Source organism: Colobus angolensis, unplaced genomic scaffold (genome assembly GCF_000951035.1).
Source record: "Colobus angolensis palliatus isolate OR3802 unplaced genomic scaffold, Cang.pa_1.0 Scaffold315, whole genome shotgun sequence".
Lineage (NCBI taxonomy): Eukaryota > Metazoa > Chordata > Mammalia > Primates > Cercopithecidae > Colobus > Colobus angolensis.
The window spans coordinates 1,957,702-1,973,683 of record NW_012116433.1 but is presented as its reverse complement, the minus strand read 5'-3'; the positions used below and the strand labels follow the sequence as shown (position 1 = coordinate 1,973,683).

General features: G+C 45.1%; 1 protein-coding gene across 1 annotated transcript in view; it reads right to left on the bottom strand.

Annotated features, from left to right (window-relative positions):
• Positions 1-6,662: 6,662 nt before the first annotated feature.
• The window catches only part of LOC105518244 (major histocompatibility complex class I-related gene protein), a 22,954-nt gene continuing 13,634 nt past the window's right edge, over positions 6,663-15,982 (bottom strand). The window contains exons 3-7 of the mRNA XM_011951152.1: positions 13,754-14,014; positions 12,789-13,064; positions 10,562-10,837; positions 9,520-9,624; positions 6,663-7,964 (exon numbers count right to left, since the gene is read on the bottom strand). Coding sequence (XP_011806542.1) covers positions 7,924-7,964; positions 9,520-9,624; positions 10,562-10,837; positions 12,789-13,064; positions 13,754-14,014 — 959 coding nt within the window. The 3' untranslated portion in view covers positions 6,663-7,923. The remainder of the gene's footprint in view (positions 7,965-9,519; positions 9,625-10,561; positions 10,838-12,788; positions 13,065-13,753; positions 14,015-15,982) is intronic.

The window sequence follows — 15,982 nt, the reverse complement described above, 5'->3', positions numbered from 1 at the left end:
TCCCTCTTTCTTTCTTTCTTTCTTTCTTTCTTTCTTTCTTTCTTTCTTTCTTTCTTTCTTTCTTTCTTTCTTTCTTTCTTTTCTTTCTTTCTTTTTTCTTTTTTTTGAGACAGAGTTTCACTCTTGTCGCCCAGGCTGGAGTGCAATGGTGCAATCTTGGCTCACTGCAACCTCTGCCTCCCAGATTCAAGTGATTCTCCTGCCTCACCCTCCCAAGTAGCTGGGATTATAGGCACCAGCAACCACACCCAGCTATTTTTTTTGTAATTTTAGTACAGACGGGGTTTCACCATGTTACCCAGGCTGGTCTCAAACTCCTGATCTCAAGTGATCTGCCAGCTTCGGCCTCCCAAAGTGCTGGGATTACAGGTGTTAGCTACCACGCCCCCAGCCAGAGTTGTATTTCTTCTCTTAGCAGAAAACCCAGGGACTGTTTTATAGAAATACATTCTAGATTACAATCTCTAAAATTATTTTCTGTGATGTGAGCTTGATTTTTCTATAAGCATATGTCTGGGCCATTTTTGTACTTGCTAATTTTCAGAACATCACTGTGCTCTGTTGCTTACAAAGTCTGGCTCGTAGGAGCAGCAGTTCATTTTGGCAATATGCATATGTACTGAGTGCCTACTATGTGCCAGGCACTAAAGTGTCAGGCCTCATGGTGCATACATTTCATGAATGTTTGATTAACTAATGCAAGCCATAATAATTTAATTTAAATATCACTATTTGTGGCAGATTATTAATAAGAAACTGGGGTAAACAAACTCTGTGACTTGAATGAAAATATGGTGTATACTGTGTCACACAGAAAAAACGAATAATTCCTTGTGGTTGGGGACAGTCTTTAAAAATGTCACCATTAGGCCTAGAAACATGTAATCTTGTAGACTAATTTCAAGTCTGTGAAGCTGTGCTAGTTTACAAATCTTTGAAATTTGATCTCAATTTCAGTTGCAAAGACCTAAATTGGATTATAACAGCTTGCCTGTCTTCTTCAGGGATCCTCAGGGACCAGTGACCATTCAGTCTTTTAACAGTAAGGTGGAGGGTAGCCCATGTGCTCAGCCTTGGTGGGTTACATCTGGTTTGGAAACTTCCTGTTGTGTGTAACACACAGACTGTGCATCCGTAGCTGTTTCGTGAGTAATATGCAGAGTGTATGTGTTGGGTATTTTAAAGTACGTGAGAGGCTTGTATTTCAGCAGCTGATGGGATGCCAAATGTTTGACTTTTTATTATTCCAGCCCTTCAGATTTCCCCAGAATTGTCACCTTCTAGAGCGTGTGTCTTCCCAGTGCATTCCAGGAATTCTCTATTTATGCCACCGCGATGTTGCTTAGAAAACAACAGAGCTTTCAGTCAGTACAGGTAACCTTAGAATCTGCGCTGATGCCTCAGAAAGGAAGAAAGGCCAGGACGGCTTCGACTTGGGTGGCAGTCTTATTTCTCCCTTGGTTTCACTTCCTTTTCCATTCTGGTGGCTTCCCATTTCACCCCGTAGCCTCCTCTCAGAGGCTGTTTGCCCCGTTCCCCCCCGTCCCTGGGTTGTTCCCCCAGTTGTTCCCACTCTCTGGCCCATTTGTGTCCTCAGAAGTCTGGTTGCTGTCACTGCACCTGCCTCAGATCCAGTGTCACCTCACCAGGGCTTCAGCCAGCCTGGCCTTCCAGCTGCCACCCAGCAGCTCAGCTCAGCAACTCAGAACCTTCTGGCCCAGACCTTCATACCCAACTCCCGCCCAGGGGCAAATGCAGAAGCCTCTGCTGGTGCAGCTAACATGGGAGTGGGGGCAAGGGGAAGAGGAAAAGCAACAGCTCAGGGTGTGGTAAGAGTGCTCAAGGTGCTTCTCAGCTCAGGGCATTGGTAAGAGTGGGTGGAATTTACATGTTAAGAACTTTCATTAACCAAATACCCAAATGGTGACAGTAAAGCAAATTCGGACTAGTTATGTTTCTGGAAGGTTTCAGATATTTGGGCCCCCAAGATGGCCGAGAACTCATTTCTCAGCACCTCTTCTCGTAGCCTTCAAGAAAAACAGTGTCTCCTGTAAGAACCTCTGAATTCTATCTTTGTCTTTAATACATATGCGTTGGATGGGGTGGGGGTATTAATGGAATTTTTCAGATCACTAATCTCACAGACAATGCAATGACAAGATAAAGTTTATTAGATAGAGAATGTTAATACAGCTGAAACCTTTGAAGAATTCAGACCAGTCCTCGGACCATTCATCCTGAGCACCTGGAATGTTATATGATCCTGAATCGGATATTTCCCCTCTATGACTTCAGCTGTAAGATGACACTGTTCTTTTGTACCAGTACATGAAGACTAGCTAATTAAAATACTGTACTAGTTCATTCAAAAAGTATTTACTGAGTTGCTACTACGTACAAGGGATCATGCAAACAGACTGTGCAGTATTACACAAAATTTTAAAAATAGATTTCCATAAATAAACACCATGATAGGATTATGTAACATCTTTCAGGGAATTTTAACGGTTTGGATATACTGATATACTACACAGTGGTTCTGGCTCTGCCAGTCTAAATGAATTGACTTGTTTTTCTTTCCACCATCACTCCTCCCTTTCAATTCAATTCATTCATTCTGGTGTGCAGCCTGTTTCTATCTATTTTCTATTGGTATGACCAGAAATGCCATGTAAGCTTGTGCCCCGCACAAGGATAGATACCCCATTGGGGAACAAATGGGACCAAAATCCACTCTGTGTTCTGCTGGCCAAGCCGGGTGACCTGGCCTGGGCTGCGTCCTCCCAGAAGAAGGGTTCATTTTTCCAGTTTGCACACATGTGCTATTTGTGGGTTAGCTGAGGCCCTGCTCATGTCTTCGGTTGGTTCACAAACCAGAAACAGAATAAATGGCCAGAACTTAGTGTTGTAATCAAACTAGATTTATAATCAAGGCACGCTGAGTGGCATTATGGGTTTTATCCTGCTGCATGGCAAGGCGTTCATGCATGGGCTGTGCTCAGTGTCCTTTTTACTCAGCCATGCCAGCCATGGGGAAGCAGAAGGGGAGCTTGTTGGAGAAGGCGGACTCAGTGAGAGCCTTGGTGCATTCCCCTGAAGCCACAGTTTGGGTCTTCTCCCTCAGCAGGGGTCCCCACAGTCTGAGTGTTTCCAGAAATCTTATATCCAGGGAACCCCAAATCTTCTGTCTAGACCCCGGGGTCTGAACTCATATTTAACTACTGAAAGGCATCAGGATCTCCCCTCTGGTTGAACTTGACCTTCTTACTGAGAACCAGCCAGGCAGGCATCAGATGCCTCAGACTCCAGAGGAGAAGCTGGTGGGCAAATAGATCACGAGCAACTGCTTTCACCATCAGGGATGAAAGTTGAAGGCCAAGAACACTTCCTTGTCCTGTGGTGCAGGGGTTGGGATGGAGGGGCGGGTCTTATAAACGGAAGAGAACTAAGTGTTGGGATTTAAAGGCAGGACGTTTGCCCCCTGCCCCCAAATGCCCCCGACTCTCCAAAATTCCACAGATTCCCTTGGCTTAACTCCTCTCACAGAGGTAAGCTAAGGTAGTCAGTCTCATAGTAGTTGCGGTGAATTCATTTAATGATCTTGGTTTCCTAACTGCTGGATAATCCAGTGGAGCCAAAAAGTTTTGGTGGATTGAGGTTGGGTAGAGATGTGTTAGGAGTTGAATTGTTTGCCCCCCAAAAATTCATGAAGTTGTAACCCCCAGTACCTCAGAATGTGGCCTTCTTTGGAAATAGGGTTGTTGCAGATGTAATTTGGGAAGGTGAGGTCATCCTGCAGTAGTAGGGTGGGCCCCTAATCCAGTATGACTGATGGCCTCATGAAAAAAGGAAATTTGGACACAAAGTCATTAATGCAGGAAGAACACCAAATGAAGACTAGAGTTATGCAACCAGAAGGCAAGGAACAACCAGAAGACAGGAGGGAAGCCTGGAACAGATCCTTTCCCAGTCCCTTTAGAGAGAGCATAGTTCTGCCAACATTTCATTTTGAACTTCTGGCCTCCAGAACTGTGAGACAATACATTTCTGTTGTTCCAAGCCACCCAGTTTTTGTGGTACTTTTAAATGACTACACTTGGAAACCAGTACAAGGTGGAACGGGGAGACGATGGAGAGCATGACATTGTGATATGTTGCATCTTTCCCAAAATGGCCACAATGATATCTCCCATCTACATGCTCTTACAATGTAACTCTGACAATCATCCTATTGAGTGTTGGGTTCTATACACCCTCTTTTTGAACCTGAGCAGGATTTTATGACTTCCTTGAGCAATGAGAGTTATTACAAAAATGACACTTTGTGACTTCAAATACTAGATTATATAAATGCTATGTACTCTGTGATCTCTTGGGATACTCATTCTGAGGGAAGCTAGCTGCCATGTAAGCAGTGACTGCCCTGAGGCCACCATGTTGTGAGGAAGCCCAACTAACCCACACAGACAGATCATATGGAGACTTCCTGAGACTACATGGAGGAGATGTAGGAGATGCCTGGCCACCACCCCTGGCTGCCCCATTTCTGTTCCAGCCACCACTTGCCTCCAACTCCATGAGAAGTCAGAACTGCCTACCCAAGCCATACCCAAATTCCTGACCCATAGAAACTATGAAAGAAAATAAAATGGGTATTGTTTTAAACCAATAGGTTTTGGGTTTTGTTATACAGTCTGTGGGGTTTGGGGCAACCAGAAGCTAGAAGGACATTGGAGAAAGGGAGGCCAGAGTGAAAAGGAGGTGCAGAGATGTTACAGAGGCAGAAAAGGCTCAAAGATGGCAATTTCCAAAGAAAGAGAGGTGAAGGCAGCTCAGGAAGGGCAGTGGAATCATCAACCTCTAAAAAGCACAATGCACTGAATGTCATGAAGCTACTGGGGAAAAAAAAAAAAGGTGAAAAGGGCAATGCAGTTAAGTGGGAAACACCTGGGCTGGGAGACACCTGTGCTCCTTCCTAGCTCTGCTGCCCACAGCACACGGCTATGGGCAAAGCCCCTGTCCTCCTTGGAGAACACTCTGTGAACTAATACATCGTGTGTGAGAAAATAGCAAACTCCAGAAAGCAGGTGCTAACAAGCGAGAATGTGTCCCCTTGCACCAATTCTGGGGTCATCAAGCACTCTACAGACTGTGATTTAGTTGTTCTTATGTAGATTTTCCTGCTGGAAGATGTACTGACCAGCTGAGACAAATATCTGACCCACTTAGCAATCGTGTTTCTCACAGTAAATTAATACATTGGCACTCCACTTTATGTATCCATCTGATCACTTTGTGGGGACACTAGACCTGTATATGTGAGGACAAAGACCCCAGACAGTGGTGATCAAAATAAGGTGTGACCGCTCTGTGCAACTCTGGCAGAAAATGATCAGCTGGCCTCCCTGGTGGACAACTGTTCCTCATAGCTACAAGTGCAAAAACATTTTCTCTCAGGTCAAAAAAAGAAGAGGAGAAACCAAGTCATTCCTCAGAAATAAGGAAAGGATCAGAACTCGGAAATCACAGGAGTAAGAAGAGAGAGGAAAGGAGGCCAGGCCCCTGATGGGAGAGCTCAGAAACCCTCGATGGAGTCTTGTTGGATTTTCACCCTGCTCTTTAAACTGCTTTCTCTCCCTTAAGTGTACCACATCTTGGTCTACATGCACTTCAAAAATATCTGCCATTTAAATGTACCACATCTTTGTCTATATGCACATCAAAAACAAACAAACAAAAAAACAAAAACAGGTAATAAATATAGTGGAGTTAAAAAAAAAAAAAAGGAACAGAGTTAAACAGGTTTCTCATCTAGTGTTCTTGATCCAAAATATTCAGTAAAGACAATTCAAAGCCAAAACATAATTGTGGTAATAGCACAGTTATTTGTTTTTAATGTTTATTTAGATCATGATATCAAATATTCCATAGGTTATGATTACTGAGCATCTGTATTCAACAATCATGAAGTAATGAAGCAATAACAAGGCTAAAATAATTAAGAACTAATATAATCTTGAACCATCTACAGTAAAATGAAGGTTGTAAAATTTTAGGTATTATTTATTTATTTTATTTTTATTTTTTTAAGATGGAGTTTTACTCTCTTTACTCAGGCTAGAGTGCAATGGTGTGATCTTGGTTCACAACAACCTCCGCCTCCCGGGTTCAAGTGATTCTCCTGCCTCAGCCTCCCGAGTAGCTGGGACTATGGGCACACGCCACCACGCCCAGATAATTTTTTGTATTTTAGTAGAGACAGGGTTTCCCCGTGCTGCCCAGGCTGGTCTTGAACTCCTGAGCTCAGGGAATCCACCTGTCTCAGTCTCCCAAAGAGCTAGGATTATAGGCGTGAGCCACTGTGCCTGGGCTGAAGGTATCTTTATCTGAGGCTGTAATGCTTAAAGCCAAAGGTCAAATGTCACAGTCAAGGTCAAGGGAGAGCAGAGGTCAAACCTGAGGTGCAGGAGAAAAGCCACTTGTCAAAGTTGGGGTCACTGAAGTAAGCATTAGGCTCAGGTGCAGACTCAAAATGGGGTCAGAGAAGTGGGACCAAGGAATGTGTGACTGGCAGCCCCAGGGCAGGTAGCTCTACACGGCAGGGCAGGAGGTGAGTCAGGTGAGGCCTCAGGGATTGGGCAGAGTAAGAAACACTAAGGGGATGTTCATCCTCACCATGGGCTTCTATTGATTCCCAGTGCATATATATGAAGACTAAGCCTATGCAGGAAGGCAAGTCATGCCCAGCTACCATGAGTCAGCATGGGAAAGGCAGCAATGAGAATTGAGCCTCTCCTGACACCAAACATATTGCTGTTGTTGTTGTTGTTGTTATTATTATTATTATTTTGAGACAGAGTCTCGCTCTGTCGCCAGGCTGGAGTGCAGTGGCCCGATCTCGGCTTACTGCAATCTCTCCCTCCCGGGTTCAAGCAATTCCCCTGCCTCAGCCTCCTGAGTAGCTGGGACTACAGGCACACACCACCATGCCCAGCTAATTTTCTGTATTTTAGTAGAGACAGGGTTTCACCATGTTGAACAGGATGGTCTCAATCTCCTGACCTCGTGATCTGCCCGCCTTGGCCTCTCAAAGTGTTAGGATTACAGGCGTGAGCCACTGCACCCAGCCATATCGTTATTTTTACACTAAAATAGTGCAGCTGGGTCCAGGTCTCTGTAGTTCCACTGGAAGTGATGATATGTCTGATAATTATTTCACTTAATTTCCCACAAAAGAAAAAAAGGGTGAGACTACCTCCATAGATCCAATCGGGCAGATTACCAAGATTCCAAGCTCCTAGGCAGGGTTGCTGTTAACAGCAGGGGACTCTGGCTTTCTCTCAGGCCAGAAAATGTATAATAATAATCAGTCCATTCCCAGGCCATTGTACAAACCTGCTGGCTACTCTCCTGGGGTGTCATGGCGCCCATGATATTCAAAGCTCTGGTACAATAATGTTCCCATGAAAGAAGATGAATGAGAAAGGCCATTTTATGAAGTATTGAGGTTCCCTTCACATGGTGTTCAAGTGGAGGCTGGAGGCTCAAGTCCAAGGCATTGCAGAAGACAGTTCCTGCTCTGGATGAAAAGATTCCTTCCTGCTCTGAGAATCTCCAACTAGTTGCAAATCATCATTGACAAATGGAATGTAGGGAAGTGTTGTGTCATCAGACAAGCTGTATTTAAAGTCAACTGTGATAAAACAGTCCATCAAAAGAGGCTGAAATCTGACAGTCTTTTTGGAGCCAAAGAACAAAGAACGTTTTGTGGCTCCTATGTTGCTGCCATAAATGCTCAATCCCATTACCCTCATGTATGTTGTGGGTGTGGTCAGGAGCTTCAAGCACTGGGTTTGAGTCTATGGGGGACAGAGGAGAACATGGCTCCTACAGGAAGGAAAACTGGAAAAGAGGGATCTGCAGTCATCGATCTGGTGTCGGAAGGTACATGGCTCCATTTTGCTCTGAAAAGAAAGAGGTTTTTAGTCAGATTACAAGAATGTTTCCTCACAGCTCAAAAATAAGGTATGCAGTGTTCAGCAAAATCTGAGAAACGGGCATCGACAGTTTTAGCCTGTTTTGTCAAGATTCTCTTGGTACTTGACAAACTTTAGCTCAAATTTGTAAACTCTGTAAGATAAAAAGCAGGAACTCACAGTTTATATAATTATTGGGAGAGAGATGTCATTGTAAAAAAAATTTTGTTTGTTTCACTATCATTGATTGGATGAGGATTAGTGCTGTACTTTACCTATAAAGAAAACATTAACGACCCATTAACTCTCTGAGCTGATTTTCTTTTCTTTTCTTTTTCTTTTTTTTTTTTTTTTTGAGATGGAGTCTCGCTCTTGTTGCCCAGGCCGGAGTGCAACGGAGCGATCTTTGCTCACTGCAACCTCCGCCCCCAGGGTTCAAGCGATTCTCCTCTCAGCCTCCTGAGTAGCTGAGATTACAGGCATGTGCCACCACGCCCAGCTAATTTTTTTAAAAAAATATTTTCAATAGAGGCAGGCAGGGTTTCTCCATGTTGGCCAGGCTGATTTCAAACTCCTGACCTCAAGTGATCTGCCTGCCTCAGCCTCCCAAAGTGCTGGGATTACAAGTTGTGAGTCACCACGCCCAGCCTCTGAGCTGATTTTCTAGTAAAGGGGTTGGTTTTACTTTGATCTAACAACATGCTTTTGTACAGTTATCACCTGAATTGGAGTTGAGGTCTATGTTTATGAAGGAAAACCAACCTTCTGGTCCACTTTGGGTTCAAAGCATAGTCTCATCAGTACTATCCTGTGATCAGTTTGAGCAATTAGTGAAGCCAGAGGCAGGAGATAACCTTACCAGGCTCTGTTGTAAGCTCTATGACAACATGGATCCTGTCTGTCTTGTTCATTGTCATATCCCAGCAACCAGTACAGTGCCTGGAGCACAGCAGGTCTATAATGTATACTTATTGAATGAATTTATGTTATTCCACATTATCAAGAGCCTATGTATCTCCTACTTCTCCTCCTCTTTTCCTTACTCTAAGTCCCATTCTCTGAAGGTATCTACTCTTACACATTTAACGTTTTGAAAGATGAATTTACAAGGAAAAGGACTACATATGCTTGGGATGAAAGAATGGTGGTCAAAATGGGAAAACTGACTGAAGTCTTGAAACAAAGGGTACTGCCTCAGAAGTCAATAGTAATTAATAATAAAAAGATGGTTTGGAAAAAGACAAATCAGGATCCCCATATCTTCTCTGACCCAACTTCTAGGGGGCAGTTCCCCTGGACAGATGTTGTACTATTTTGTTGATGTCAGGCATCACCTATGAAAAGAGACCACTCTCCCTGCAAGCTTTATCCATGCTTTGTGTCCCCTACATGGTGGGAGGGTTGTCCTGGATACTTCTGTGATCCCAGCCTGACAGCCAAGCCATTTCTGAATGGAGCATGGAGCAGCAGATGCAGAAAATAAAACTCTGGAGAGACGCAGGAGAGTCTGCAGTCCCCTGGGTCCCTTCCATGTGCCTCTCACCTCGGGGCCTTCTTCTCCAGGCTAGAACACCAACTCCAGCCAGCACAATGACAAGGATAACGGACCCAGAGACAGCTTTCATTACGAGAGGGATAGTTTCTGATTCTGAAAGCAAGCAAATAAGAAAAAATTCACAAGTCCCTTCTGTGTTAACTTTCTGGGACTTTTGTCCCTGTGATCATCAGGAAACCCAACACCATTTTCCTTACTGTTGCTGCTCACTCATCAATCTGACTGCTAATGGAATATGTGCTTGTGTTTTCTTGTGTTAATTTTTTTTTTTTTTTTTTGAGACAGGGTCTCACTCTGTCGTCCAGGTGGAAGTGTAGTGGTGCCATTATAGCTCACTGCAGCCTCGACCTCCTGGGCTCAAGCGATCCTCCCACCTTAGCCTCCTGAGTATCTGGGACTACAGGTGCATGCCATCATGCCCAGGAGTGAGCCACTGTGCCTGGATTGTGTTTGATTTTTTTTTTTTTTTTTGAGATGGAGTCTCACTCCCTTCGCACAGGCTGGAGTACAGTAGTGCAATCTCGGCTCACTGCGATCTCCATCCCAGGTTCAAGCAATTCTCCTGCCTCAGCCTCCTGAGTAGCTGGGATTACAGGTGTGCACCACCATGCCTGATTAATTTTTATATTTTTAGTAAAGATGGGGTTTCACCATGTTGGCCAGGCTGGTCTCAAACTCCTGACCTAAAGTGATCCACCTGCCTCAGCCTCCCAAAGTGCTGGGATCACAGGTGTGAGCCACTGTGCCCGTTCGTGTTTAATTTTTAAATCTTTAATTTGTAATGTGGTAAACAGCAATAGATATAACCCACATCAACAAAAGCTCTTTGGGGTCCTCAATGATTTTTTTAATAGTGTGAAGGCGTCCTGGTTCCAAAAAGTGTGAGAACCACTTATTTAAAAGACCCATTCTAAGGCACACTGGGTGAGGCAGTGATCTATCCTCCCCTCCCCTCCCTGGCAGGGAGCATGGCTTCCTGCTCACCCCTTTCTCTAGGCTCTCCCCAGACAGCCACCATCCCCGTCCTTACCCTGGGGGACCTGAAGAACCATATGGACACCGCAGTGCTCCACATGGCAGGAGTAAAGGTTGCTGCTCTTAGGATCAAGCTCAACTGATGCCCACGTCTGATAGGTTCCATCCCCACTGGGAAGAATGTCTCCATAATCCATTTCTTGGACAATTTCTTCCCCGTTTTTCATCCATGTCATGTAAATTTCTGGGGGGTAAAAGCCATGAGCTTTGCAGAAGAGAGTTGTAACCCCTGGGAAAGTTTCTTTGCGATTCACTCTGACCAGTGGGGGCTCTAGGAAAAAGAAGCTAAAGTTAAATCAAAGTGCCTTACGTACTAAGCGTATAATATTAGAACTTGGCAACTGGCTTTCCTAATTTTTCTTTATTGCAGAAAACTTCTAAAGCTAAGAATGACCCAGAACTCAGGTTCATCAACAACAAACTTATTTATGTGTACCTGCCACAATAGCAAGGCGACACAATAGCAAGGCGACAGGTAGTGAAGAATGTGGAGTTGGGCCATGCTCCATCCTCTAAGGGGGGAAAGTCATACAGCTTTGACTGTTTGGAAAGTGTGCTGGGGTTGTTTACTAGTAACCTTTGAAATACCTTTATGTGTCAAGGAAAACTGACCCACAAAAAGTGTAAGTGACTGTTCCCTATAAGTCAGTTAGTAATGGACTGGAGATTAGAACTCCTCCTTCTCAGCTCTGTGTTTAGTGCAGGTAAATAACACAGTCATCCCTACTCAGTTTTGGCTCCGAATTGCCTTGTGTACTTGGGCTGGCATTTTGATGACTGCCATCAGGCACAAACATATGTAGTAGATCGTGCCATGGTTGTACCTTCAAAAAAACTAATATCATAGAAGGGCTCCAGCCGTGACACCAAAGAAGTATCCACGTTCTTTGCTTCCTGGTGACTACTCTGTTAATTTTCCGTACAGTCCTGTCCTTAATGTTTCTTGCTGAAATTGGGTCATGCAGCCATACTGAGACCAAAGACACTATCTGTAGGGACTGCTTCCCGCTCATCTCCGACTTGCCTCCTGCCTCCCTTATCATCGGCCAATCTAATATAGAGAAGAGCCTTTACTCCAACAATGCTTTCCTTGTCTCTTTACCAAGGCATGATATTTGGTAGCAGAAGAAGGCTTTCCAACATTAAAAGTAAAATAAATGCTACTAGGAGGGACTGTGCTTTTTGACAGGGCCCGTAAGAAATGAATTCAATATCCTCTTCTAGGAGTGCTTTTTCTTTTTTTGTTTGTTTGTTTTTTTAGGAATGTGTTTTGACCAAAAGCTTGAAAATCCATTAGGACACTGAATGTAGATAGAGGCCGGGAGAGGGGAGCTTCCCATACTCTTCCCACACACATTTTGTCTAGGAGTTTCCTGGAGTGTCATACAGACATGATTAATTTTGAATAACAAGATCATACATGAAAAGTTCTGTATGAACTAAAAGTTGACCAACTGAATCATATCTTCAAGGTATAAGAGGAACTCTTTGCTGAAAGGAATCTTATCATTAGTACTTTTTTTTTTTTTTTTTAAATAGCGTCTTGCTCTGTGACCTAGGCTGATCATGGTCATGGCTCACTGCAGCCTTGACCTTCCAGGCTCAAGAGATCCTCCCACCTCAGCCTCCTGAGTATCTGGGACTACAGGCATGTGCCCCATGCTCAGCCTTTTTTTTTTTTTTTTAAATAGAGATTGGGTCTCACAATGTTACCCAGGCCAGTCTTAAACTCCTGGCCTCAAGCAATCCTCCTGCCTCAGCCTCCCAAAGTGCTAGGATTGCAGGCGTGAGCCACCATGCCCAACCTCATTAATCCTTTAGTAAAGCAGAGACCCTCTGTTTGTCTTGGTAAATCCAGATTTTTACTCCTACTGGTGGTGTGTGAGCCCTTTGTTAACTAAACAGTTTGTAAGACTTGCTCTATTGCCTAAAGAATTTCCCAGCTTATCATTGATGGAAGAATTTGCCTCAATAGACCCCCCAAAACAAGGTGCCCTTGGAGGTACTCCACTCTGCCAAGACAAGGGGAACTGTCAAATCTTCTCAAGATGCCGCTCAAAAGTAACCAGGGAAAGTTCTCATGGGGGCTCTAGCCAATATCACAATAGGCCAACTAAAGAGATGGCTTTCAGGATACAGTGGATATAACCTAGATTAAAAGAGTTACATATGGAAACAGTTGTTCAGGCAATGTGGGAATGAGGCCTTCTCTTTCTCTTTACCTGTTCTTTGTAGGGTGTCGTTCCCATACTCCAGGAATCTCTTTAACCAGGCAATACATTCTTTTTCCAGCCAATTCTTTTGATATTGCAACTCATGCTGATTGGCCTCCCATGCCTGCTTGACGGTGTGAGCCACATTATCTACAGCCAGCCAGGAGAGGCTGTCTTTATTGAAGATCAGGAAATCCTGCCCGTCATATGCATACTGCAGAAATCCTGTGGTGCTTCCATCCTCCAGCAGCTCACAGCCAATCATTCTCTGGTAAGTGTGAAACCCTGGAACACACACGCAAGCCCAGAGGGGTCCACACAGGGACAGAGGTGGACTCTCAAGTGCTGGGAGTGGGGGCATGGCTGGAAGCATCCTCTGGTCTACAGTATGTCACCCTCCAGGCCTGCCGTGGCATCACTGGGTCCCTAGGAGGTCCCTCTTATGGAAGCCCACCTGACAGCAGGTATCTGTGAAGTACATGCTGCCTGTCAAAGGAGTGTGCTAATTCCCACCTTGGGGAATTATCCTGTAATGGGAATGACTGATAAGCTTTGTGGCTATTCTGAGTGCAGTGAAGGAGGGAGAGAGATAGAGGAGCCAGAAATACCCCTGGGAAAGTTACTGTCATTATGCATAAGCAAGTCACTAGGCCTGGCTACCAGGAAGTGAGATAGAAAATGGGCAAATTTAGAATGGGAAAAGAGATGCATATCAGAAGCCTGAGTGGAAATGGGATGTGGATACGGATACAGAGATGGGGAAGAGTGGGTGGGACAAATGACAGATTGCTCCTGGTGGAGAGAGGGACAGTTCAGAAGATGCACAGGCAGATGGGAGTCCCTAAACTCCACCAACTGGATTTCCCAGGTTTTGCCAAAAGCCACAGCAGGTGCAATTCAGCATCCGCTCATTGGAGGTCAGCCCAGGGCCCTCTGCGGGGTGGGGGAAGTGTCCATCTCTGCCACATGCACACCTGAGTGATTGTAGTACCTCTGCAGGCGCTTCAGTTCCACCTTGAATGTCTGCTGCCAGCCCCTCAGCAGCTGAGTGTACCTCTCCCAGTGATCAGGCGCGAGGTTCTCTGCCATCCATGGGGCCCGCGGCTCCTTCTGCCGAGTGACACTGTCATATGTGGTGATAGGCTGCGAGTCCACATACCCAACTGAAATAAATTCAGGGACCCCACGGCCAGGATCCGAAACGCCCAGGCGAAAATATCTCAGAGAGTGCGTCCCTGGGAAGGAGGCAAAGAAGGAAGACATGTAGGGTCCCAGACTCTCCAGATCCTTCAACTGCATTCATTTAGCCCCACACGAGTGCTCCCTACTCAGCTGTACCCAGGCCTCCAGGCCCCAGCTGCTGTTTCCGCTTACAGAACCACAGAACCCAGGAACCAGGGCCTGGACAAGACTAGAGCTCCAGCCCAGTGACTTGGAGCCTTTCTTGTTCAGGTTTGCAAATGCAGGATGGAATTTTATAGGTAATCTCAACTTGTAGACAAAATACAGAGTGCTGCTCTGGTTGTAGGGGAAGGGGGAAGAATACTCACTGGGGATACAGGGGGAGCTGTCCCTGCAGGAGCCCTCGAGAACTCTGAAGGCTTGAAAACCCTGATCACGCAGACCTCTTCTTTTACCGAAGAAGCCTCTGGTGAACAAATGAGGACCCCCACTCCACCTGTGTGTGTGCACATGTGGGCGTATACATGCAGGCACACAAACACATGCATGCATACACCAGGTCATTCAGAAATAGAACTCTCCTATGGACTCTGGGTTCCTGAGAATGTTTTACTTTTATTTATTTATTTTTTTGAGATGGAGTCTTGCTCTGTCACTCAGGCTGGAGTGCAATGGCACGATCTCTGCTCACCGCAACCTCCGCCTCCTGGGTTCAAGTGATTATCCTACTTCAGCCTCCCAGGTAGCTGAGATTACAGGCACATACCACCACACCTGGCTAATTTTTTTTTTTTTTTTTTTTGAGACAGAGTCTCGCTCTGTCGCCAGGCTGGAGTGCAGTGGCCCGATCTCGGCTTACTGCAATCTCTCCCTCCCGGGTTCAAGCAATTCCCCTGCCTCAGCCTCCTGAGTAGCTGGGACTACAGGCACACACCACCATGCCCAGCTAATTTTCTGTATTTTAGTAGAGACAGGGTTTCACCATGTTGAACAGGATGGTCTCAATCTCCTGACCTCGTGATCTGCCCGCCTTGGCCTCTCAAAGTGTTAGGATTACAGGCGTGAGCCACTGCACCCAGCCATATCGTTATTTTTACACTAAAATAGTGCAGCTGGGTCCAGGTCTCTGTAGTTCCACTGGAAGTGATGATATGTCTGATAATTATTTCACTTAATTTCCCACAAAAGAAAAAAAGGGTGAGACTACCTCCATAGATCCAATCGGGCAGATTACCAAGATTCCAAGCTCCTAGGCAGGGTTGCTGTTAACAGCAGGGGACTCTGGCTTTCTCTCAGGCCAGAAAATGTATAATAATAATCAGTCCATTCCCAGGCCATTGTACAAACCTGCTGGCTACTCTCCTGGGGTGTCATGGCGCCCATGATATTCAAAGCTCTGGTACAATAATGTTCCCATGAAAGAAGATGAATGAGAAAGGCCATTTTATGAAGTATTGAGGTTCCCTTCACATGGTGTTCAAGTGGAGGCTGGAGGCTCAAGTCCAAGGCATTGCAGAAGACAGTTCCTGCTCTGGATGAAAAGATTCCTTCCTGCTCTGAGAATCTCCAACTAGTTGCAAATCATCATTGACAAATGGAATGTAGGGAAGTGTTGTGTCATCAGACAAGCTGTATTTAAAGTCAACTGTGATAAAACAGTCCATCAAAAGAGGCTGAAATCTGACAGTCTTTTTGGAGCCAAAGAACAAAGAACGTTTTGTGGCTCCTATGTTGCTGCCATAAATGCTCAATCCCATTACCCTCATGTATGTTGTGGGTGTGGTCAGGAGCTTCAAGCACTGGGTTTGAGTCTATGGGGGACAGAGGAGAACATGGCTCCTACAGGAAGGAAAACTGGAAAAGAGGGATCTGCAGTCATCGATCTGGTGTCGGAAGGTACATGGCTCCATTTTGCTCTGAAAAGAAAGAGGTTTTTAGTCAGATTACAAGAATGTTTCCTCACAGCTCAAAAATAAAGTATGCAGTGTTCAGCAAAATCTGAGAAACGGGCATCGACAGTT